The sequence below is a fragment of the Nilaparvata lugens genome, chromosome 4 (assembly GCF_014356525.2).
Source record: "Nilaparvata lugens isolate BPH chromosome 4, ASM1435652v1, whole genome shotgun sequence".
Taxonomy (NCBI): Eukaryota; Metazoa; Arthropoda; class Insecta; order Hemiptera; family Delphacidae; genus Nilaparvata; species Nilaparvata lugens.
The window spans coordinates 38,437,583-38,462,486 of record NC_052507.1 but is presented as its reverse complement, the minus strand read 5'-3'; the positions used below and the strand labels follow the sequence as shown (position 1 = coordinate 38,462,486).

Genomic DNA, 24,904 nt, shown 5'->3' with positions numbered 1-24,904 from the left:
AGGTACCGTACAAATTGACAGTTACAATGTTGGTGGTTTTCTCTAGCATGGGCTTAATTGTTATGACAAGAGTAGATTCCTAATTTCCATGTAGAATGAGCTGAGGAATCTATTAGAATGAAGCCTCATGCAATGAAATATTCTATCTCTCCGAGTGATTAGTATTTTTTTATTTCTTATTGATATTTAATAACAATAAGACAACATTCATTATAGTGCTTTTGTTGGGAGCCCCAAGGTAAATAACAGTTGTTCGTGGAATTGGTTAGGGTTTATTGTCTATTGTTTTTGAAGGGACGGACTCAAGGATCCAAAGGTTCAAAGTACCCTACACGTCAACTCAAGCTTATTGTGTTCCCAAGTAGTGTGTTAGTTAGGCAAACCAATACCTGTGTTCTTTACAAGAACCAGGATGGAGTTTTTCCCTATACTAACATCCCATTCATCGCCCGGTTGCTTGTTGCAATCCAGTGTGATATGCTTGGCAGTCTCTTCAGACAGACGGAAGGTTACCTCTAGGGCGCCCGGCCACCCTTGACTCAGCCTCTTGACCCACATTTGTGCCTGGAGTTTCACCCATCTCTGGTCTCTTGGGTTTTCTTTTTGCCCCTCCGCAACACTGCAGGGTAAAAATCCTCATCTCTCCCAAGAATTTTTGCCTAAATGGCCGCCCTTCTCTGAGAAAGTGGTGAGTTTTGGTCTTTCCACCCACAAAATCGTGACCTAGGTGAGTTCCACTCCTGGCTTCTTTATAGGTCCTTCCGCTAAAGGAGGGGCCGCCAAATTGCCTCTAGGGCACCTGGCCACCCTCGACTCAGCCTCTTGACCTACATTTGTGAATGGAAGTTCACCCATCTCTGGTCTCTTGGGTTTTTCTTTTTGCCCCTCGGAAACTGCCCTGATGGGGCAGATCCCGTGGGTTTGAAGGCAAGGCTACTTCTGGAGTTGCCTTGAGGTCCATTTTAGTCGCCTCCTACGACAAGCATGGATACTGTGGGTGAATTCTGGTTTTCAACACATTCTTGAGTACGATGATCGACTCAAAGCTCCCCCAACCCACAGGGGGCTGGTTAGGGTTACTATTGCAGTAGACTAATTTCGTCTAATTTTGTACGGTTGGTTATAATTTTAGCAAGATTTCAAGCTTTAGGTGGTTTCAAACTTTGTTTCCTTGGCAATAAGGTGGGAAAATATGTTGTAGAAAAGTATTTTTGAAATTTGGAGGGAAGGCTGCAGCCCCAATCATTTCTTCCTCCAATATTTAGCTGGTATTGGTGGTTGGAAATATAAATATAGAATATTGCACACCTCGTTTTATTATTTGTAACATCACAATATATTGGTCAGGCACAGAGCTGCATGCAGCCTTTTATCCTTTGCCTCAGAGGGATTGGCTTACTGATGGCCAAGTTTGCTCAATATTGCGCAAACTATCTCTCACCCCTTGCTTCTTCAATGTAGCGATTATTATTATATCGCTTTTTCAATATAATCTCTATAAATATTTCATCATCAGAAATCCCACCAATAGTTATAATTAATGTTTTTAATGATTATATTGTCAGGAACGGTTAAAGCTATTCAATAATTCAGTTAACAATTTTTAAGCTTACAAACATTTATTTAATTACAAATCATGTAAAATTCAACTTACGATCTATACAAGCATGACTACATACTAGCAATGAATAAAATTCAACAAAACAGTAGCCTACTTTAATACATAATTGTTCGATTAAATTTGTTAATAATTTTAATGCCTAATAAACTACCGTATTTAAAAATTAAATTTCAATTAATATTGAATATATTGCACAAGAACAGTCGGACGGAAACATTTGCGTGTTTAAAGGAGTAAAGTTGAAATGAAATCATGATTTAATAGAAAATGTAGTTTTACTTCTACTTTTGACTGAATTTAGATATGTTTAGCCTAATGATTAAAATAAAACTTGAAACAAATAGGGATGAAGAATTGTTACTATTACAATAAGATACATAATTATTTGCTCATGTAATAAATATTTGCTCTATTAGAGGCGAACTTTTTTTGGCTGGACTCGAAAACGTAACTAATCAAAAATGACCATCATTGGAGGGAGTCATAAATAATAATTGACCAGTAACAGAAAATGTATATTTGATCGATAGCTTCAGTGACCTCAAGGATTCTATCCTGATTCTTCTTTATACAAATGTTACGCACACGTGCACTTATTATTTTATGTTTTTTGTGATTCTTACCTCAGCTCCTTTTTTTATTGACAAAAATTGAACGACAGGGTTTTCAACCAGGGTATTTCTCGTTCTGTATTATACAATTTTAGCGAATAATGGTGAACCAGGCATTGGAAATTCCATATTTTACAAATCTATTATCACTACCAAAACTTTTAATTCTCAATAATAACGAAAACTCATTTGAAGTGATGACACAAATTGGCATATTTAAATGATTTCCGACCATTTTTATCCTATCAAACTTGAACCCCTTCTGGCACATATCATAATTATTAATAACTGACTGTTCTTGCTCGTTGATTTAAACTTAAAGTTATATTTAGCATGAACTCAAGTCAATCGATCTCTGATCATATATTAAATAACATATTTGAATATTTTATGATACGGTATTGTATTAATATCCGATTCCCTTGTAAAATATTATAATATGATATTATCTGTGACAGTTAATACACATTTTCTACTGCCTATATAATCATTAAGCTACTGCATATTTCTAAACGCCATCAGTAGTGAAATTTATTCAGATTTAAGGTTATAATTCAGATTTATTGAAGTTTGAATTAAGGTACGGTAATCATTTTTTATAAATGAACATTTCATTCAAGAGTTTTCTAAATATTAATACATGTGAAAAGGGGCTTTTTAATTTATTATCTATTTGCTTCATTATTTGTGTATTCCGTTTTATTTATTATTTTGCTCAATTCCATCATATTATGTCCAATACAATTAATAGCGATGGTCTTCTATTTCCATGTATATTTAACCACCAAAATGTAAAGGAGAAATCAGCAAACAACGCGGTAACTTGAAGGTTAAAATGTCATCCTACTATGATAAATTATCAAGTTGAAAGAAATGACAATCTTTATTCATTGTCAGCTATTTATTCTTCTGTTATCGATATTTCATCCTTCTCATTTCTGTTTTTTTTATTATAATTTTCAAAGATTCATCAGACCCATTGTATTCATGATTGACAAAATAACAATTAAAAAAGCGTATTTATGCAAAAAAATATTTAAGCGCAAATGTGATGTAAACCGTCTAAAGTATACGTCGTATCACAGCAGGACAAACTTCAGGTTTATCAAAAAATCTTATCTATACACATTCTCACTAGAAAATAAAAAATTAAGGCACACAATTTAATAGAATTCAAATAAAAATTGAATGGCAAATACGTAATAAATTTACAGTTTCAACTAAAGGTTCAAGTTCAATGTAATTTACTTACATACAAAAAATCATAAATCAAAAACACTATAGGTTGAACGTATGTAAGCATATGTGCTCTCCACAACCTTTTAATGCCATTAAAGTTACATTCGCTAATATTATTCTCATCGATGTATATGGATAAGATAAAATCACTTGGCTTATATGGGCTACTTGATTCAAATAAAAACAATATAAGAACTTTTAGTTTTTATTTATATGGATAAGATAATAATTATATTAATCAGGTTCTAGGTTGCGAGATAATTCTCCTCAATTTATGAATAGATAATAAATTAATTATTAAGTAAAAGAGGTTCAACAGCTCTGCATCAAGAAATTACAACTACAAAAATAAATTATATAGGCCTATTATTCCAAAATATATTATTGATATCTTGTCTCAATTACTCATCATATTCAAAGTTTTCATATTCTTCAATTATAATATTTCAGTAGGCTATATCCTGGCTGGAGGATAAGGATAAATTGATTTATTCACATTCAAAATTATGAAACAATTTTTTGTTTCAGTGACTATTTTTACTTTTCTTGCCCTACTTGCGTAGTTGAGTATTCCTTACCTGTAAGCTTCCACAAAGCCATAAAGTTACCCAATATTTATGTTTCCCGTAATTTTTGTGGCTTGCTGAACCCAAATAAGTGTTTCTCTAATCAAAATGCACTGATGAAAGTCTACGTCAGTCTCTACGACAAAAGGCAATACATATAAAGATTTATCTCAATAATACAACATTAAAAATTCATTCTGAAATAAACTATTTTCTCAATTTTCTGGAAGACGTATTAGCAAGTAGGCTATATTCCCAACTTTTAAATAATAATCTGGGAACAAATCACATTCTAAATACTCAAGTAGTTTAGTCTAACAGTGGGACTGGGCTATATTAAGTTACATTGATGAGCTATCTTTGTGATTTATTGGAAAATGCACTGCAATATTTTCTCAAAAAATTACTTTACTCTCCATCCAACACTCAATTACTTTATTCATTGATATACAGACCAGTAGCTTCAGAAATGTTATTCGATTTTATACTCATATTGATTAACTATTAAATTTCTTCCAATTTCAATAAATGAGGCACTTGTTGAACAATTATTCTAGGTGATTACTACGATGATTCCTTTCGAATCAGTAGACTATAAATTTTCAATAACCAGATACTTGCTTATTTGTTTTAAGTCAATTATTTCTAATTGAAAAAAACACAGTTTAATTTATGCCACATCCAAATTTATTTGATTTGTACACAGGACTGCAGTTTCATGTTGAACGTTGCCGCTGACGGCGATGACTTCGATGTCGAACCTGCATTGCAATGGATGTATCAATACAAACTTTTATCAAATCTGTAATGCAATAGATCGATATAATTATAAAATAGACACATTCTATTCATTTACAGCTAAAGATGTGTTGGGTTTCAATACGAAACTGCAGTTCTGTGTATAAATCTAATAAATGTGTATGTGACAAAAATAAAACTGTGTTCATATATGGAGAAATTTCACAGTATCAATTACTATTCAACAAATTTTATAAATCATTTCTTTTGAGTCAATAATTTTCTTTTGAACCAACTTTGTTTTTAGTCGAATTCTGAGTCGATAATTTCTATTGAGTCAACTTGTTTTGAGTTGACAATAAAATATGTTTTGAGTCTAATAAGGAGTGACTGCTGGGTGCTGGCAGGCGTCAATAAGAGTCGCCGGCGACACTGAGATTGGCGACTGAAACGGCGCATGCGGCCTGATAGGCGACTGCCGCCGCCGCCGCCGGCTGGTGATGGTGGTGGGGGTGGTGGCGTGGGGGTGAGGATGGTAAGGTGAGCTCAGGCACATCTGGAAGCAGTTGTAGTTGTCTTGGGGGCCGCCAGGGGGCGGGTGACCACTGCTGCCGCCTCCCTGTGCCGCCCCCGACAGGATTTCGGATACGGTGTGTGGCCAGGGGTGCGGGGGTGGTGGCCCCAGAGGGGGGGCGGGTGAGCCGGGGGACGCTGACGGCGATGACTTGGATGATTTCATGTCGAACCTGTAATACAATCAATGTATCTATGAATTTAACAGTTTATCAAGTCTGTAATACAATAGATGGAAAAAATTATAAAAAAATCTTATCTAAATTTGGGAGAGGAATATCTCAAGGTTACCTTATTTTTTCTCTCCCTATCATTTTGATGATGTACCTATATTGTATAGAATAAAGAGTAAAGATACATTCTATTTCTTGAGCCTTCAATAAAACAAGTGGATCAATTGAAATTATCTGTTTCTCTGAATCCTGTAACATGATGAATAGATGAAACTATATCATTGTTGGTCCTGTAACCTTCTATGAAATTAATTGAATAGTTAATTGTTTCTAAAACATGTTACATAATGAATAAGCCTAAATTAATATTAATATTTTTGTCGAAAAAATGCAATGGAATGAATGGATCCAATTTCTCTCTTAGTGGGAAATCTTCAATGGAATGAATAGATGGATATCTATTTAACCTTCAATGAAATGAACAAAATGGAAGTTGCTAATCAATCTCATAGAGAGCCAATTCCCTTAACAATACTCATCTATTTAACCTTCCAAGACGAACTGCTAGTTAATCATTAGTTTTTGAACTATTTTTAACGACACTACAGTCAAGTTTTTTGAATAAAAGTTATTAGAAACTACTATTGACTTGAGAGTAGGCTACACATCCCTTAACAACTTAATTATGGTTCACAGTCTATGTCTCTAAAGCTTTAAAGATATCGCAAAGCGTCACAACTTCAAAGCACCTGAATTGAAAAGTGCTACAATACAAACATTACTCATTAACCTCGAAAGAAACCTCCTTTCAAGTCCAATCTGGGAAACATTTACCTACTAGCCTACATGATCAAAGTCGCTGAGTGAAGATAGGAAATGGATATCAATAAATTGCTATTTCATCACTTGGTTCAGAAACAAAAACTGTATGGCTCAACTCACACTTACTCGACTCAGGACGAGGAGAGACTCGACTCTAGTCGAGAGCATGTGTTTCCAAATGGTGACAATCAGACCAGTCGATTCCAGTCTCTGCGACGTCACCACACATGCTCTCGACTTGAGTCGAGTCTCTTCTCGACCTGAGTCGCGTAAGTGTGAGTTGAGCCCAAGTCTCATCAATAGTTTGATCATAATGTGAGAGTGTGGAAGACAATTTAGTTTTAAGTTAGTCATAAGATTAGAGGTATTAATTATTGTAAAGAAGAATGTGCCGGCTGTACTTTGAACGGCATCGGTCGATGTAGGCAGCAGAACTGCTGCCTCAGCGGTCAATGCCGTCTTCCTAGTTGCAGTCCACGACAATCCCACCGTGTAATTGTCACTCGAAAAGAAAATTAATGTTCTTATTCATTTTCTTTTTGACTGATAATTCCCTGATGAATCGTTTGAGGGCGCCAGCTTACGGACCAGGTTGCCAAGAGTTTTCCACAACCTGTGGAAAATTTCGGTGAGCTCTTGGTCAGTCGGTGGGCAGCTCTCAAGATTGAAGGACGGGTTCCTTAGTGGAGATGGATGTCGCGATTGTGTTGGTGTGGGGTGAGTGACTGAAATTCAAAACTATTTTTCACTTCTGTTTTCGGAGGAACCTTATTCAAAATTTGAGCGACCTATTTTTATTTTGAATTTCAAACTTAAACTTTGTAACCTGTGACACTCAGAGTACAGCCGGCACGTTCTTCTCCAGTGTAAATTTGTTAGGCTATTTAAGCAAAAGAATGTATTCAATTATATTTGAGAACTAAATTTGAGGTCAGATTATAGTTAAATAAGGAATTAAGTTAGGGTGAAATAAGACAACACATGCTAATATGCTTTGTAGAACAAACGATTGATTTGGTTGAGCGACCTCACTAATTTTGCTCTAGTAGAAGGAGACAAGATATCTATTTCGCATAATTAAGTTTTTGATTTCTTGTAATATTCTGAAAGTTTGGCTGTTAAAGTTTGATTGAAATGCTAATATAATTATGATATCCCGTTCTAGATCGATAGTATCAGTTATAATTGCCGTGCTACTTCCTGATTAGATGCATTTCAACTGTTATAGTATTGTAATTATTTTAACTATTTTGTTAAAGCTTGATTGAAATGCTAATATATGTTATCCCGTTTAAGATCGATAGTATCAGTTATAATTGCCGTGCTACTTCCTGATTAGATGCATTTCAACTGTTATAGTATTGTAATTATTTTAACTATTCTGTTAAAGTTTGATTGAAATGCTAATATATGTTATCCCGTTTTAGATTGATAGTATCAGTTATAATTGCCGTGCTACTTCCTGATTAGATGCATTTCAACTGTTATAGTATTGTAATTATTTTAACTATTTTGCTAAGGTTTTATTGAAATGCTAATTTATGTTATACCGTTTTAGATCAATTATGTATCGGTTTTAATTGCTGTGTTATTTCATGATTAGATGCATTTCAACTATTTTAGTATCGTAACTATTTTAACTAGTTTGTTAAAGTCGAGAGGTTAAATTTGAACTCCCGAAGTGGATTTATTGTGGGAGCAGTTAATTAGTTCCACAGTGTGAAAGAGGATCAATTCAGCGATTCCTTCTTGAAAAATATATTAAATTCAAATATATCCAGCAAAAGTCTTGGGAAATTTATCGAAGGTCACAGTAGAATAATAGTGTCAGTTGTGGTCCTTATTGGTTTCCAGCCTATTTTGTATTTAGTGTCCTATACCAACTTAAATCTGAAATAATCTAAATTATTTTTTTATTATTTTGTTTTGTTGTTGTTGAAACTGTGTTAATACTCAATAGTAGTTTAACTTTGTGGGTCCTGGGACAGACCCAACTGGTAGCGTAATTCTGCCCATTCTGTCCCCTTCTAAGGGGAAGAGGTCTCCTTGTACCTTGGCAGTCCTTTGACCTTATATTTGAACTAACATAAAAATTTTTTTTTTTTGTTGGAAAAATTTAAATTTTGTTTACTCTTCAATTGATTCATTTACTTGATCTAATTTTAAGTGATTCATTACTTTGTGGTTTCGTTAGTAAGTTTTAGATTTAAGGAAGTATTGCCCCACAGGAAGGGCGTAGAATATAATAGATTTGACTCAATTTTCGGTGTTTCTCTGCTGTCCACCCCACCAGTATTCGGTTACAATAATATTGTGACAAATAGGCTCAAGGACAGGAAGGTGCAGGGCAGGGGAATGGGCGAAAGTTCGAGAAGATGGAACAAAGGGACAGGAGTCACATTGTCTCCAGCTGAATGCGGCCAGCCACACTCCCTCTTTGTTTCTCTCACTCCATTTCACTCCTCCCTATTCACCAGTAGAAGATTCTGGAATTCTGGATGATACGAGAACATTCTTTGGAAGTCTGATTGACAGGTAGTAAACAAGGAAGCGTCTCTGGAATGGTCTAGAAAGTTCGACTCAAGTATTAAAGAAGGACAACTTGGACATGTGAGTCAGAGTTGAGTATTGAGTTGACAGTGAACGGATACAAGCAGCGAGTGAACTTGTAGTGTTTTGATCAAGTGAACTCTGTTTTTGCAGTATTTGAGTTCGGTGAAGTTCAAAAGTGTGTTTATCTGTGGATTCAGTGTTTGTTAATCTCGTGAGTAAGACTAAAAGCTGAGTTTACACCAACATTTTGTTAATAACTTAATCCTTATAGATTCTATTAGATTGAACGGAACTTGACAAACACATATGTTCATCATGTGTATGATAAGTTATATTCAATCTAATAGAATCTATAAGGATTAAGTTATTAACATTTTGTTAATAACTTTGGTGTAAACGCAGCTTGAGAGTAACGTTTGTTCTGTAAGAGAGTAAGTTTATGTATACTGTGAATTAATGGACCATTGATTGACTATCAGCTGATTTTTCAGTAGTGAGTGATATTAAATTTAATAGTAAGTCTTGTAATCAAATTTGAGTTTAACAGAGAAAATTGCTATCTGTGTCTTTGTAACTGTTCCGTTTAGTCTGTACCATCAAGTATTAAATTTAAATCGTTTTAATAAATTTCAATATATTTCTCATTTGTAGTTTCACTCACATAAGTCCTGAACGAACCCTGTTAAAAACGTCACAATATTGTAAGATTTGTGATTGTATAAATAAGATAGAAGATTCGGCAACCGTTTCATTAGGCTACTAAGCGCAAGTCTAGAACTTATGTGAGCATTTTCTTCATCAAAAGATGATAACTTCTAATTGAATTATCAAAATTGTATTGTGTAAATGGAAATATAAAAATGTGATTACCTGCGCTGTACAGCCGCAGCCGCAGCCGCCGGGTAGGAGTAGTGAGCAGCCGCAGGGTAGAAGGAGTATGCGTGCGCATGCGCGTGCAGCGGCGTGTAGGGGGGCGCGCCGTAGGGAGTGTGTGCCCCCCTGTGGGGCAGCAGGGTGCCAACTTTGTTGCGGAGGATCCGACTGATGGAGCTGACTGACGGCACATTGTTCCGGTTGCACACTCCGTCAGTCAGCAGCCGGTCCTTGATCTCCCACGCGAAAATGCTCGTGTCCTTCTGTTTCAGCTGCTTGATGTAGGATACCACCTGCCCACAACAATCAACAATAACAATAAACCACTGTTATAAGACTACCGGTACTCAGCTTGGAAAAATGTTAATATCTGGTTTCCACAATTTCTAAAAGTCGGAAGAATATATAACTTGAAAAATATTATAAATAGAATGTAATGTGATTACTGAGAACATTGATTTACCTAACGTAGTGAGGTCTTTGTTTTAACTCGGATTTTCTTTTGTCTTTATGTATGTATGTAACGCATTCACGGCCAAACGCGTTGATAGAATTTTATGAGATTTGGCAGGAATATTCCTTTTTTAACTGCGCGTAGATAAAAAACACAAGGTTTTTTGAAATTTTGCATTTTAAGGGTAATATGAAAAGAAAATAAATTCCTCCATACTCCGATATCACTATTATATCTACTCTGAAGATGTATCAGAATATAGAATTATTCATATTCAATCAGCTGACAAGTGGATTATTCATTTTATGCATTACACAGATGTCTGGAGAAGCCATGTCTATTTCTATATGGTTTCAGTATTAAGTTTTGCAGTCATGGTATTATTATGCGTGCCCATCAGTATCAATATTCTCACATTTAAAAAAAAAAAACAAATTTAATAGGTGATTGAAAATAACTAGTAGTTCTGTGAACAGTAGACCTCACGCAGTATTCTCATCTACAAGTGCCTGATTGAAACTATAGACCTTATACGAATACAGTAATAGACTGGCTTTTCCACACATCTGTGTAATCACTTGTCAGCTGATTTATGATGAATAATTCTATAGTCTGATTTTTACTCTAATATTGGCGTATGAAGGAGGCTCCTTTTTCCTTTTATATTATCCTTGAGATGCAAAATTTCCAAAAACCTTGTATATACGTCGACGCGCAATTTAAAAAGGAACATACCTGTCAAATTTCATGAAGATCTATTACCGCGTTTCGCCGTAAATGCGCAACATATAAACATTATAAACATTTAAACATTAAGAGAAATGCCAAACCGTCGACTTGAATCTTAGACCTCACTTCGCTCGGTCAATTAATTGAACAAATCAATAATTAATTAATATAATTAAATCAGATGGAAAGATCATGAATAAATCATGGAACTGTATGAAATATCATATGGAATACAAATTCAAACGTGAACTGAGTTTGTTAACATTTCAAACAGGTGACATCAGATACTTGTGGATGAGAAAACTGCGTGAGGTCTACTGTTCACGGAACTACTCGTATTTATTCTATAAGTTTCCCTCAAATACGCCAACTCAAATACGCCCTCAAGATACGCCACTTTGAATATGCGAGACTGAAAATGATTTACGTATCACTAATTTCTCGCATATTAAAAGTGGTGTATCTTGTGAAATACTTCAGATAAAAAATCCCATAAGTATTCGAAGTTGTAGAGAATTTCCTCTTATTTTCGCTCCTATGAATCGTTTTTCTGATTCTAATACCGTTCAAAAGTTACAACCGATTGAAAAAATTATTATTTTCATTCTCTCATTTTTCTACGATTTCTCTGTTATTCAAGAGTCTCTAAAACGAGTAAGATACATGATAGAAACTTGCGATTAGTCTCAAATGAAAGAGAATCACATGCTCTATAAGCTACGTTGCCTTAACCCCATCTTGCATGACTTTTTATTATAAAAAAAACTGTGAAAATGAGGAAAATATCACAAATTTCTTGATTTTTTGAAACAAACGTATCTTATTTCACGATTATATTTTTACAAAATTCATTCACCTCACATGAAAGAGGAGATCCTGTTCTTGAAATCAAGACCAAGTAACATTTTTTATCATTTCGGGTTACCTAGATACACAGCTTTGAATATAGAAATTGGGCATTTTTCTGTGTATTTAAATATGGGCTAAAATGCTCTGAAAGATGAATTTTTATTTTTTCATTTGAACCGCCTTGACGAGCTGAGAAGAATGAGCTGTAGAACAAGGAGATCTGACCATTCTGTCAAAAGTTATAAGTGTTTAAAGTTGTTTAAGTTATAAATGTTAAAAGAGGATGAAATTATTTTCAATTCAAAATGTATCGGTACCGTAATCAAGTTTTCTTTCCCTCTGATAAGTTGTTCTGAAGTTACCTTGAAGTAACTTTATCCAATTTTCAATTTCATGATTGTGCCTACTTGCTACGTTATTTCTGATAACTGATTCCTGGTGCATCTGACAACAAAATGTCAATGCCATTGCACATGACTCTTAGAGCTATTCAAATGCTGCAATCGGTAACTTCAAATTCAAAACTGTAGCATTCGTGAATCGCGAGAGAATTCAGTTTGTATTTCTCACCGATCTTCAGTGAAATTTTGTAATAGCCGAATAATAATAAGATGATATACTGATGAGAAGAATTCTTATATTAATACTTATACCGTACTTATAGTATTTTTCTTACTATATTTGCTGGATGATAATACTGTTTTATGGATGAGAAAAGAATAGTTATTTATGCATTTAAGGAATAATAATATTGAGTGACCTGGTTGGCTCAGGTCTGGTGTCAGAGTTTTCAGGTCCCATCTGATCAATTTTAGAGCCTCTCGCATGACCTCACACTGTTTTTAGGCAGCCGGGACCGACGGTTTAACGTGTCCATCCGAAACACGGGAGTGGCCCGAGAAAAATATCTTGGCCCTGGTCGGGATTTCAACCCAGGCCTTTGGATTATAAAGCCAGCGTCTAATCCATTTAGGAAATGAAGAACTACTTTTTGTCCATTAGGTTGAACCATTGACAATTTCTCTAAGGAAGGAATATTAAACATACTTCAGTCTCGTGATGCACAAACAAATTTTATTTGTTTGTTTTTAAAAGCTTCCCAGAGACTCTGGAGGAATTTTCCCCCAAAAGGCTAGCTGTAAAACATCAAACCAAATCAAAATATGCAGTATTCCTTTGTAGCTAACCATAATTTAACAAATAACCAACTAAACAATAACTTAGTAGTTAACCAATAACTTATAACGAGCCTTTGGCGTAGTGACACGCGGTTTACTGCCCCCGATGGCGCCGGGGAGTATGGATCCGGTTTCGTTGAAGCGTGCAAGTATCTTGGACACGCATCCGTGGCTGACGCGCAGCTGACGCGATATGTCGCACGGCCTGATGCCCAGCTTGGCCAGCTCCACGATGCGCAGGCGCACTGCATTTGGCAGAGGCCGTCCGTTCACGAACACACCGCCCAGCTGATTCACTTCGCCGTACTGCGCTGCGGCTGCTGCAGCTGCTGCAGCTGACGAAGGCCCCTGCACGCCATCTGAACCTGCACAAATAAAACTACATTATTACAACGAAATTGGCACAGTCTCAGTTGCTATCACTGTCAACATCTATTGAATGAGAAGCGGTTAGCCTCAACTGGGAACTATCTTGCTTATACTTTTTAAAATGATCCTTCACATGGCGAGCTCCAACGTTCCCAAGATAGTCAATTTTTCCATTTTATTTTGAAAACCTCAGTTTTTTTGAAAAAAGGAATTCTTTACAAAATTAAAGACAATTAAATTTACAATAAATTGAGAGGTCGCTTAGGATATGAGCTCATGAACAAAGCTCACATGATATGAGCTCATGAACAAAGCTCACAGGATATGAGCTCATGAACAAAACTCACAGGATGTGAGCTCATGAACAAAGCTCACAGGATGTGTGCTTTGTTAACGGAGTGGAGCTGATTTGTAATATCGTGTCTACCACAACTAAATTTTGGGACTAAGTCTAACTAAGATGTGACTAATGTAACTGAACTAAACTCAGATCTGACAAAATGATACCTATCATCAAAAGAAAGGATACTACTTCCGCGAACATTCACTCTTTCTAAACATACTACGGCAAAATTTATTTATTTTATTAATATTCCAAGACAATCGCCTCTGGTCTCATACCAACAGAACCAACCGCAAAGTGCCACAAGCAGATTCAATAAATTGTGTCGTTAACCGGCGAAATCCAAGATTTACGAGCTGAAGTTCATCAACAGAACCGGGCAAACCGTTTCACGCTAATAATCAAACGTATATGGCCGTAGAAAATGATCGTCTAGCTCCAGTTTGAACAACGAGAAAGCAAAGGTCCCTTACTCATTTCTCTTTCCAGTCCAGTCATCTCAGTACTTCGTCAAATCAAAATCAGACTTGTTCAAGTTTGGCTATGGAAACAAAAAATTAAGAAGCTCTTGTTGCCAAATCCACCTATTTACTCTCAAAATGAAAATCAAATTGAAATTTTCAACTCTTTATTCATCATTCTCTCATATCAAGATATCATAATGTCCTCCTCCTTCCCACGGGATCAAATAAGTATAAGTTCAGACTTCAATTATGCCACGAAGACCCCGAGTTTGGATTGATTCAAAATGTCAACTATTATTGCAAAATGACAGCATGTCTAATTAACCTTAGCATATCATATTATTGGTGTCCATTGATCATTACTTTCCTATAACTAGAGGTTGAAATTTTTTATAAACTTTTTAAAAGAATTCTTTTTTAGTATTAACTTATCACATCATGGTAATACTTCAGAAATGAACTAATAGTATATTTACGTTTGTATTCATGCAGAGCTCTGCTGTTTTATTTTTGTTAAAAAAAATATTTGTTCGACATTGTAACCATACTGATCAAGAGATTAAAAAATGAATATGGAACATGAACGACCTCACACTGTATAAACTCAGGGGCTGTAAAAACAATATTTTTCCATTATTTTCATCTATATATTGTAATCAATATATTTTTTTGGAAAAATGGATTTCAATTTCAAGTATTGTAGTTTGGGAGGTATCCTTTCCATATCCATCTATCTTCCATTGGTTACATTTCAAATTTTCTGGAAAATGCTTTAAAGATTTCATGGTTTTAAAAATTTAAATTAAAATGGTGTTCGAGGTTCGAGATAAAACGAAAGCTCCTCTTGAAGAAGAGCTTCAAACCAGCAGACGACTGTTGAAAAATGATGAGACTATAAATTTTAGTGGCATTCATTGATCACCAACCCACAGTCACACTCCACTGGCATCTGGTTTTAATTATCGAAAAGCTAATCACGACTGTTAAAGAAACTATAATGTCCGCGAGACCGACCGCGACCGACAAAAGTTATAAGTTGGTTTTTGACAAACATTAGTTATAAAATACTTAACACATTAGTCAATTGTGTCACGAAGAAACCAGGCTTCGTGAGAAGTTAGCATAAAGTAACTTAGTAACTAAGCTACTGGTTGGCTATAAGTAACTTTTGAAGCGACAAACGTGCTGTATTTTTCATGATAATAATTATCATCAATTAATTAAGTAATAAATATCATCCACATAATTATTATGTGGGTATCTGTGTACAAGTGTGCATTAAGAAGAGAGAAAACTTATGCTTATTCCACTGATTTTTCTATTGCAAATTTGTGCTTACAATTCCAAGGAAACATGGATGATTATTTGAGATGTGCTTATAACAAATTCTGGATAGATCCCTCTTTTATCTAACTGTACCATATCGGAGCTTTGATTTTATGTGTTCTTTTTTGTTCTCCAAAATTGATCATTAGAAGTCTCCAGCCTGTCATTTGAAATTTTCCATTGAAATTGAAAATACCAGCTTTTGAAAAACTAAAACGTAATCTAAGCTCATGGGCTTCATAGCCTTGTTATAGCTTGCTTGCCTCTGGAACGAAGATCGTGAGTCAAAATGTCATTATCCATTGAGCTGATAAAGGTTTTTTAATAAGTTAATTATTCATTTTCTAATTCAATAAAAAATATGCATGTATTCTTGACAAAATGGGAAATAATTATTCTGATAGATTACATCTGAACTGGTGCAGGAGCCACTGAGTTAACCCATTAACCACAGCAGTTACAGTAACTAGTTTCTAGTTATGTTTCACGATAATGAAGGATGTATAATAATTGTCAAAAATTGGCCGAATTACACGCCAAGCTATGCTTGAAAGCCTTGTTGACACTAAAACACCTACACACCAATACACTAATAGACTGATACAATTACACTAGCAGCACAATCTCGGACTACTTGGCATCTCGCACTCGCACATGCCATCGCTTCAGCTTCAGTCTAGTCTTCCCTTCATCAACTCATTCGAGTCGTCTTTCCTTCTCCAATTTTACATTTCTATCTCACTTTTCCACACTATTATCATTTCTCTCACTTCCACTCTCCTATTCTATTTTTCCTGTCTTTTTCTTCTAAAATCTTTCATCTTCCCTTGCAAATCGTCCACTAAATCCACTCATTTCTCTCTCTTCCAAGTATGCGTGACTGTCTCTATTCACTTGAATTGGCCAAGATGTTCTACTCAAATTATTTTAATAACCATGTAATGACCAATATATTTCATTAAAATACTAAAAGCGCATAGATTTGAAATAGTTGTGATTATCTATATACAATACTACTTGTCATATTACTTGACTGTTTTAATTTTTTGCTGATTGTGTCCATAGTTTGAGTATAATAACATACAATAAAAGAGTGGTAGAATTGTAGTATACTATTTATTCCCATATAAAAATCCTCTTGTTGGGCTGGAATTGGTTTTGTTCTTAATCACCTTAGGGTGATGGGGGAGGGTGACGGGGTGTTATATAGGGGCACCTGTGGTCATTGTCCTCTGAAAAAAAGTAGTCTAGCAACTCAACAGCCAATGAAAACAAATTTCCATTTTTAACACAACGTAGTTTATATATCACACCATAACACTATATAACAGTTGATTAACGATATTCAACCTCATTCTATGTTAAATGGACTGTCAGACCATCAGACGTGCTGGTTGATGCAGAAAATAACGAGAAAAAACACAATTAAACCCACGCCAACCTATCTAGAACAAATTGATAGTGTTTTTTGCACTAGCAAACATCTGGTTAGCACTGTAGAAATCAAGAATGGCACCTGCAAAAATGCGTGTTTCCGCGTGAGAAAGTGGCCGTATTTTTGTATTTTGAAATGAATGTACAATTGATCTTTCCATTTCTATCTTTTACTGAATCCGAAAACATTTCATCATTTAACGCACTAGTGCGTCAAGTTTTGCTTATCAAAACACTTTTTGATTGTTGATAGATTTCAATTCACGCTCACTTTTGGCCTTCTAAAGCCCCGCACACACACATCGATTTTTGCCGTCCTTATGAATATTCTATCAGATTAAACAGATTATTTGAAAACAAAAGATGTTTGCCTAGTTCCGTTCAATCTGATAGAATTCATAAGGACGGCAAAAATATCATACGAACAAAAATCGATGTGTGTGCGGGGCTTAACTCTTATCGCTGCAATTCTGAAATTCTGAAGCTCCAAGTGGTTCTACGGGTGGATGTTATGAAGTTTTTGTGAACTACATTCTTCCATGAAGTTATGAAAATCAATTTCCATAATCTTTCGTCTATTTCTCTACTGCCTTCGAACTATTATTTCATAGTTCTGGTCATCCACAGCTTCAAGATAATTATACAGAATCCAGGTTCAGAATCTGAGTTATTGTTTAAATAATCGTACTGTCTTGAATAGATCAAGCTGAAATATTCTATAGGGCAACAATAGCCAAGTGAAATGAATTGAAAATTGAATAGATGAGAATGAAATAAATATGAAGTGGTGAAATATATTTAATAGGTCAACAATGAGAGTTAGAAAGCCGAAAGTGAGCGTAGATTGATTCTGTCGGTTTGATGTGAAGAAAGGTGTGTGAGGCGAACTGTGGCGAACGGTGTGAGTGCATAATATGTCATTCGGACTTTTTCGGGACACTTCTAAGAGGGTGGAAGAGGGGTATCATCAGGCAGGTGAAGGCGATAATTCACAAAGACAGCTTAACCCAAAATAAACACTACCAATCTACCAACTTGGCCACTTTTCGCCGTTCCTAAACTAAAAAAATGAGAAAAAATAGATGCACACTGGTTTTGGCTAGACAAAGACAGCGCACTTGTCAACGAACAACACAAAGCGAGATGGAGTAGATTGAAGAAAACTTAGTGATGTTGATGAATTAGGAGTGATAAGGTTGGTGAGATGAACGGAAAGAGATAGTTGGGGAGGAGAAAGAGAGTGTTAGAAAAAGACAATCGGGTAGTGAGTGACAAAGAAGAGATGACCACTGATACACATCTGAATCGTCAGACCGTATGATAACGCTATCAAAAACCTAACAAACGGTAACGTATCAAGTGAACCTCAATAGCAAGGCCTATTCAACATGCCAAATCGCTTCCATTCATCACTGAGATATCTTCAATTTTCAACTCAGCTCATTTAGTTGTATTTATAAACTCTCAAGTCACAAATTGTTAACTTATTCCTCAACCATTCCAAGTATTATTTTGATAATTATTTTTATTTTCTAAATAACTAAAATAAAAATGTTAACAGTAAAACTATGGTGATGTCCACGTTATCATGGCAGTGGAGAAAGATAGTAGAACAACGTTACCGATCCTCTGTCTTGTCTATGCCTTCTTTAGACGGTAGCTGATACCGGTAATATTAACTGTTCATTCTCCTTTAAAATAATCAATTATATTTTATTAAGAAAGAAATTATATTTTTCAATAATTTCACAATGAAATGTGATAATTGAGATGAAATATTTTGTAAATTAATTAATAATTCTACATTGTTATAAGTCGATCTGGCAACAGAGCAAAGCGAGAAAGAGATAGCGCTATCCATTTTGTTGAATGATAGACAAGGATATCAATACCATTGCTAATCAAGCACTGCCATTATAACGTGGACCTCACTATAGAATGGTTGCATTTGATTTTAAAACTGTGCAACTTAATCATTCTACATCTGCATCTGATCTATATATATATATAAAAGCGAAATGGCACTCACTCACTGACTGACTGACTGACTCACTCACTCACTCGCATAACTAAAAATCTACCGGACCAAAAATGTTCAAATTTGGCAGGTATGTTGAGTTGGCCCTTTAGAGGCGCACTAAGAAATCTTTTGGCAATATTTCAACTCTAAGGGTTGTTTTTAAGGGTTTAAAGTTCGTCTTTTAGCATGTATATTCTTCTTCTCCCAATCTCTTAATTAGAATTGAAATTTCCATATCATATGTTACTATAGAACTATAATCTAGATAGAGTACCTCTTCGAAACAGTTGTTAACTGGCAACTAAATTAATAATTTTGTCAGGTTGGCATTAAGTTGAGTTGATTTTGTTAGGTTGGCACCAAGTTGAAGATTTAAATGCATTTATCGCGGAAAAATTGATTGGGCACTGCTACTTCAATCCTGGGAATATTATATTACTAGCCGTCAGGCTCGCTTCGCTCGCCATATCTGTTTAGCCAGACGTTTAGTCTGGAACCCCGACTAGATTGTCCTAATATAATATGATAAAAATGAAAAAATGCAGGCGAGCGAAGCGAGCCTGCTGATCTCATTCTTGGACGATCCAGTCGGGGGTCCAGGGGGCGGAGCCCCCTGGCTAGACGGATATGGCGAGCGAAGCGAGCCTGACGGCTAGTTAAACAATATTTTTCATTTTAATAAAGCATCATTACCAGAACCCATCATAATATGATGGATGTTTAGCTCAACTTCATGACTTGGATATTTGCTTGATTATGAGTAGTTTATGGAATATCATACGACAAGTTTGGAGGTCTGAACCATATTATTTGCCCTGGAATAATGAATAGGTATATTTATCTTCAATTTTAATCTGATTGTTTATTGCCACAGTTTCATAGAATAAAAAATTTGTTCCATGAAGATTTGTCAAAGATAAACAAACAATTTTTCTTCATTTTGAATTATAATAACATAAACAATTCTTATTTCAAAAGCCAGTGTATTGGAATAGATCAAATTCGTCTCGAAGAGAAAGTTAATTAAGTTACACTCTAGAAAATATACTTCTCTCCAGAGCAGTTAAAAGCATGAACACATGCGTGAATGGACTTTTTGTAATAATTATATAATAATATAATTCCTCTGGTACAATACCATAGGAGAAGAGGACTGTATTTTTAAAATTGAATACGGATAAAATCACATTTTAAAAAGGTACACGTATCGTTTAGTATATGATTTACTGTAGTCTGTAGTTCTATATTATGGAATAATAATTAGGTAGTCCAACATATTTACATGCACATTATTAACATATTTCAAATTATTCTCTTCCACATGAAACTTGAACAAGAGTGAACTTCAACAATGCTGCCTGGGAGCTGCCTTAATTCGGTCTCATTTCGATCGGACGAAAGGCACGTTGACATCAGACAACCTTGAAACGGGAGTAAAAATGTTGACAGAATCGTAAAAATCGTTCGGAAACAGTTGGGAGGTGGGAGTGGAGGAGTTCCGAGATCGACCAATATTTAAGGATCGGACTAATCTTAACGAACTTGAAAGTTGAGGACGTGTTAAGTGGCAGTGTTGGATTTTGCGGTGCAGTTAAATTTGAAATACTGGAGCAGACTGCAGATGCAGTTGAACGTTTGTTGAAAGATTGCAAACCAATGAGGCGATCGACTCTGCACTGCACCTCTTGTATCCACAAGAATGTCTCGTCGTCAACCACATCTCTCAAATTACCTAATGCTGCACCCATTCCTTCTCTTTTTCTTCCACGGTTTTACTTCCACTACCTCCTCTCCTCTTACTTCGGCAGTATGTGTTCCACCCCTCATCGACCTTTCTCCTCCAATCCTTTATCAATGCTTGCTCTTGTTTGCCATATCGACGTCGTAGTCGCAAAGTATGTCACGCGTTTTCCAAGTCGAGCGCGTCGTCTGACTTTGTTGCAATTTGTTGTAGCTGTTGACATTGTTGTACGGCTGCATTTCCCACGCCTCTGCTGGCAGCATCATAATCAACACTAACTAGCAGAACAGTAGCAGAAGCAGAAGGTATACAGACTTGCGTCTCAGAACAGTAGCAAACTTGCGTCTTTCTCTTGCTTCTTGAGTCTTGTTTGTCTCGGTTTGTTTTGTGCCGCGGAGGTCGGGATTTCATCGGAGCGCGCAGACAAAACAATCACTGCCTCCGACAACACGTTCGCTGCGCTTTTTGTTCGATTGGCGGCCGCACACGTGTTCTATGCACCTGCACTCTACTTGCAATGACCCGCCTCATGCAATCAGTTTGCAGTTTGGAAGTCAACGAGAACTGATCAAAGAACTTTCCAAAAATTGAGACTCTTGGATAAAAGGAAAATATGTTCGGATGACAGAACAGATGACTCACTTTTCAAAGATTGTGATTATATTGGAAGAAAGTGAAATAGGTTTGCAGGTTGGCAATCATCAAATCAACGAGAAGAACTGATTATGGATTTAGAGAGATCGTTATTGAGTAGACATGAGATGCACTGTAGCTGTGAAAAACGTTAAGAATTTTGTAAGGTAGTTGGGATTTAAATTTATAATATATTGCCCTCCTATCTATCAATCTATGAATTAGGAAATAATTCCTCCAAAATCAATTGGATTATTAAACAAATATTATCACATCTTTGTATTCATATCACTTGTGTATATTAGATGAATATAGTGGCCTGCGACGATAATGTTGAAAGACGCGCAAGAGATAGTCCCATCTCCCATTAAATTGGAACGTCCAATCCATCAAATTGTCGGAACGTTGTCAAATTCAGTGAAATTCGCAGCAAATGGGTGTATTTAAATGGAGTTAGTTTGGAAGATTGGGTTTGACGCGTGGGTGGACTACAAACAGGATAATGTTTAATTAAACGTTCTCATATCATGAAAAAGCTGCTGATTGGAAATACTGTCTTTTGGCTTCAATCAATCAATTTTATCTACTGATGTTGTTCTTCATGGCAATACACTTTATAATAACTCTGATGTAAAAGACACTTTATTCGGCTTGCAATGATCCGCCTGATGCAATAAGTTTGCAGTTTGAAAATCAACGAGAACTGATTATTGTCAATATGTTCGGGGTTTGGGAATCAATGAGGAGAACAGATTACCAACTTTTTAGAAATTGTAACTATATTGGAGGAAAATGAAAAATTTTAAGTTTTACTCAACCAGAATGTACAATGTGCATAAGGCCACATCAAAACACAGATATTCAATCACATAAACGCTTCTACAAGTTATTATTCATAGGAGATTTGACAGTTTGAACGTGAAAATGCTGCCGTGTTCAGTAGCTTTGACATCTCCATGCATTGTGCTGGAAGCTCTAGAATATACAGATATGAAATAGTTTGTCTTGAAGCAGAGATAATAGGACTGGAACCATCTTCTCATAACTACATTATTCATAGCGCGTAGTGTTCCGTTTTTAAGGAAGCCGCCTTGCTTCGCTCATCAAACACATTTGCCAAATGTTTGCTCTCCGTATAAACACCGAGAAGTGATGTGTTTACATTGGGCAAATACAAAACTAGTAGTCGGTCGAGCCGCGGTCGCTTCTTATTATCAGCGAGCCAACTAATAATCGAAACTGCCCGGTTGGTCATGTCATTTATGGAGTACCGCGAAGAGGAGGAAGAGCAAAGCAAGGAGTGGAACGTGGTGAATGGCGAGGAAGAGGAATGGATGGAGGAGAAGCAAAACAAGAAGTAGAAGAAGAAAGACGAGGAGGAGGAGGAAAACAAAAGGTGGAAGATGGAAAATAATCGAATGGAAAGGTGAAGAGAAATAAGAATAAGAGGAGGAGGAGGAGGAGAAGAAGGAGAAGGAGGAGGAGGAGGAGGAGGGATATATAATAGAATGAAAAATGAAGAGAATAGAGAAATTGAGTAGAAGAGCAATAAACATGGAAAGAGATAGATGAAATATTAGAACTCCAGATGGGTATGATAGGTAGAAATGATGAGAATAAATATCGGAAAAAAGAGGGAAGAAGAAGTGAAATAAGAAGCAGAGCGACAGGAGAAAGAAAGAAGAAAGGAATAAGAGAAGGAGAGGAAAAGGAGGAAAAATGACGAAGATTGAGATAATAAAGACGATCGAATTGTAAAAAAGAACAAAAGGATAATAACAGAAGAGTTGAAAGGAAAATAGATAACTGAAATATTTATTTATTTATGAAAACATGGAGGCATACAGGATTTCTTCGAAAAATTGCTTCCATAACAACATATCACAATAGTTCGAACAGTAAAAGATGTGCTGGGAATATTTGGAAATTTATACTGTAGTGTAAACTGTACTGTAGTGTGTACTATGTGAAAAATTCTTGCATGGCTCATCTAATGCTTCAATAGGTCCTCCAGGTCCTAGAGGTCTATAGAAGGTTTTCTTCTTTGTCTTCCAGTCTTGCTTTGGATGAATTGCCAAAATTAACAGATTGAATAACCTACCGTTCAATCAGGGAAAAAACCCGCCTCATTGCTTAATTTGCAATTCGCAAAGTAGATGTTTTAGTATAGGCCTATTCATAAAGATGTGTATTGACTATCTCACTTTGCTACTAGACTGATAAAGATTGCTTGAAGATAGAGTAAAAGAGAGTAAATGAGCTTCAATTGGATACTAATGGTTGTGAAGTGGACTTTGCCAGAATTCGATCATAGACAAGAGATTCAGACAATCAGGAAAATTTTAAGAGAAGAAATGATAACAGCAAGGAAGAAAAACCTGTAGTTTTTCAAAAAAAGCATTCTCTACAAAATTGAAGATAATAAATTTATTTCATTCACTCGAAAAGAGGAGGAAATTATTTACAACCTTGACTACTTTCCGGATTTTTTATCTATTCACGCGAAAAGAGGAGGAAATTATCTACAACCTTGACTACTTTTCGGATTTTTTATCTAAAGTTTTTCACAAGATACGCAACATTCGAGCTGAGAAGAATGAGCTGTAGTACGAGGAGATCTGAACATTCTGTCAAAAGTTATAAGTTTTGATCCTTGACGTATCCTTATGCGTGCCCCACCAACTAGGAAATACAGAAATTAAGTGTATCTAACGGGTGATTCTCACAGAACATAACCCTCGTAAGATGATTTCAACCGAAATAGAGAGAGAGGCAACACTGTTGATTCTATTGAATCATTCACTGGAAGAGATAGCAGAATTTATTGATCTCGTCAGCTGATTGATTTCAAATTATATTCTCGAAAACTCAACTCTTACATTACAGTTGTAATAGTAGGTACTGCTCTTACGCCGGAGACACGAGGACACGAGGCGGTTTTTGCCGAAATTTTCATAACGGCAACGAAAGTTGTGTGAGTGCGCCACACCAGATCTTTCACAATAATCTTCATCTCATTAATCTCAACTCTCTAATCAATCTCTGATTTTCATCTCATTATCAACTTGTTCAGAACAACTCGAACATTATTCACAATAATTCTCATCTCATTAACATCAATAGAATTAATAACTGGCATACTTTCAGTGGTCGAGCTTACTCACTCGAGCGGAGGTTCGAATCCAGTACTTCACTTACATTTATTCCTTCACTTCTACCTACTGCACTCCACTTAGCTAGTAGTTCTGTGAACATTAGACCTCGCGCAGTTATAGACCACAGCCTCCTCTATTCATACTGTCCATCAGAGAAAATCCTGTAAGTATGTCGTGTCGGCGAGATATCGGTGTGAAAAAGGCTAATGGCTGTTGGGGTTGGTGCGTCAGAAATGCTGGGAACAGGTCAGCCTGAGTTGAAAGCAGAGAAAGGTCGAGAGAAAATACTATTGTACTTTCAGTTATTGCGTCATGCAATTAATAGTCCACACGATAGCTGATGTTCTACTAGGTAACATTGAGATATTGATTGCATGTGTAATTGCATGCCATTTATACTCCATTCGACAGCTGATTTTTGATGAATAATTCTTTAGTCT

The 24,904-nt window shown here is 35.8% G+C and overlaps 1 protein-coding gene and 1 long non-coding RNA gene across 2 annotated transcripts in view; one reads left to right on the top strand and one right to left on the bottom strand.

Annotated features, from left to right (window-relative positions):
- Positions 1–2,156: 2,156 nt before the first annotated feature.
- The window catches only part of LOC111051806 (paired box protein Pax-1), a 98,906-nt gene continuing 76,158 nt past the window's right edge, over positions 2,157–24,904 (bottom strand). The window contains exons 2-4 of the mRNA XM_039427436.1: positions 13,052–13,344; positions 9,767–10,062; positions 2,157–5,521 (exon numbers count right to left, since the gene is read on the bottom strand). Coding sequence (XP_039283370.1) covers positions 5,152–5,521; positions 9,767–10,062; positions 13,052–13,344 — 959 coding nt within the window. The 3' untranslated portion in view covers positions 2,157–5,151. The remainder of the gene's footprint in view (positions 5,522–9,766; positions 10,063–13,051; positions 13,345–24,904) is intronic.
- The window catches only part of LOC120351164, an 84,102-nt gene continuing 66,114 nt past the window's right edge, over positions 6,917–24,904 (top strand). Inside the window, exon 1 of the long non-coding RNA XR_005571213.1 lies at positions 6,917–7,060. This is a non-coding gene — a long non-coding RNA (uncharacterized LOC120351164). The remainder of the gene's footprint in view (positions 7,061–24,904) is intronic.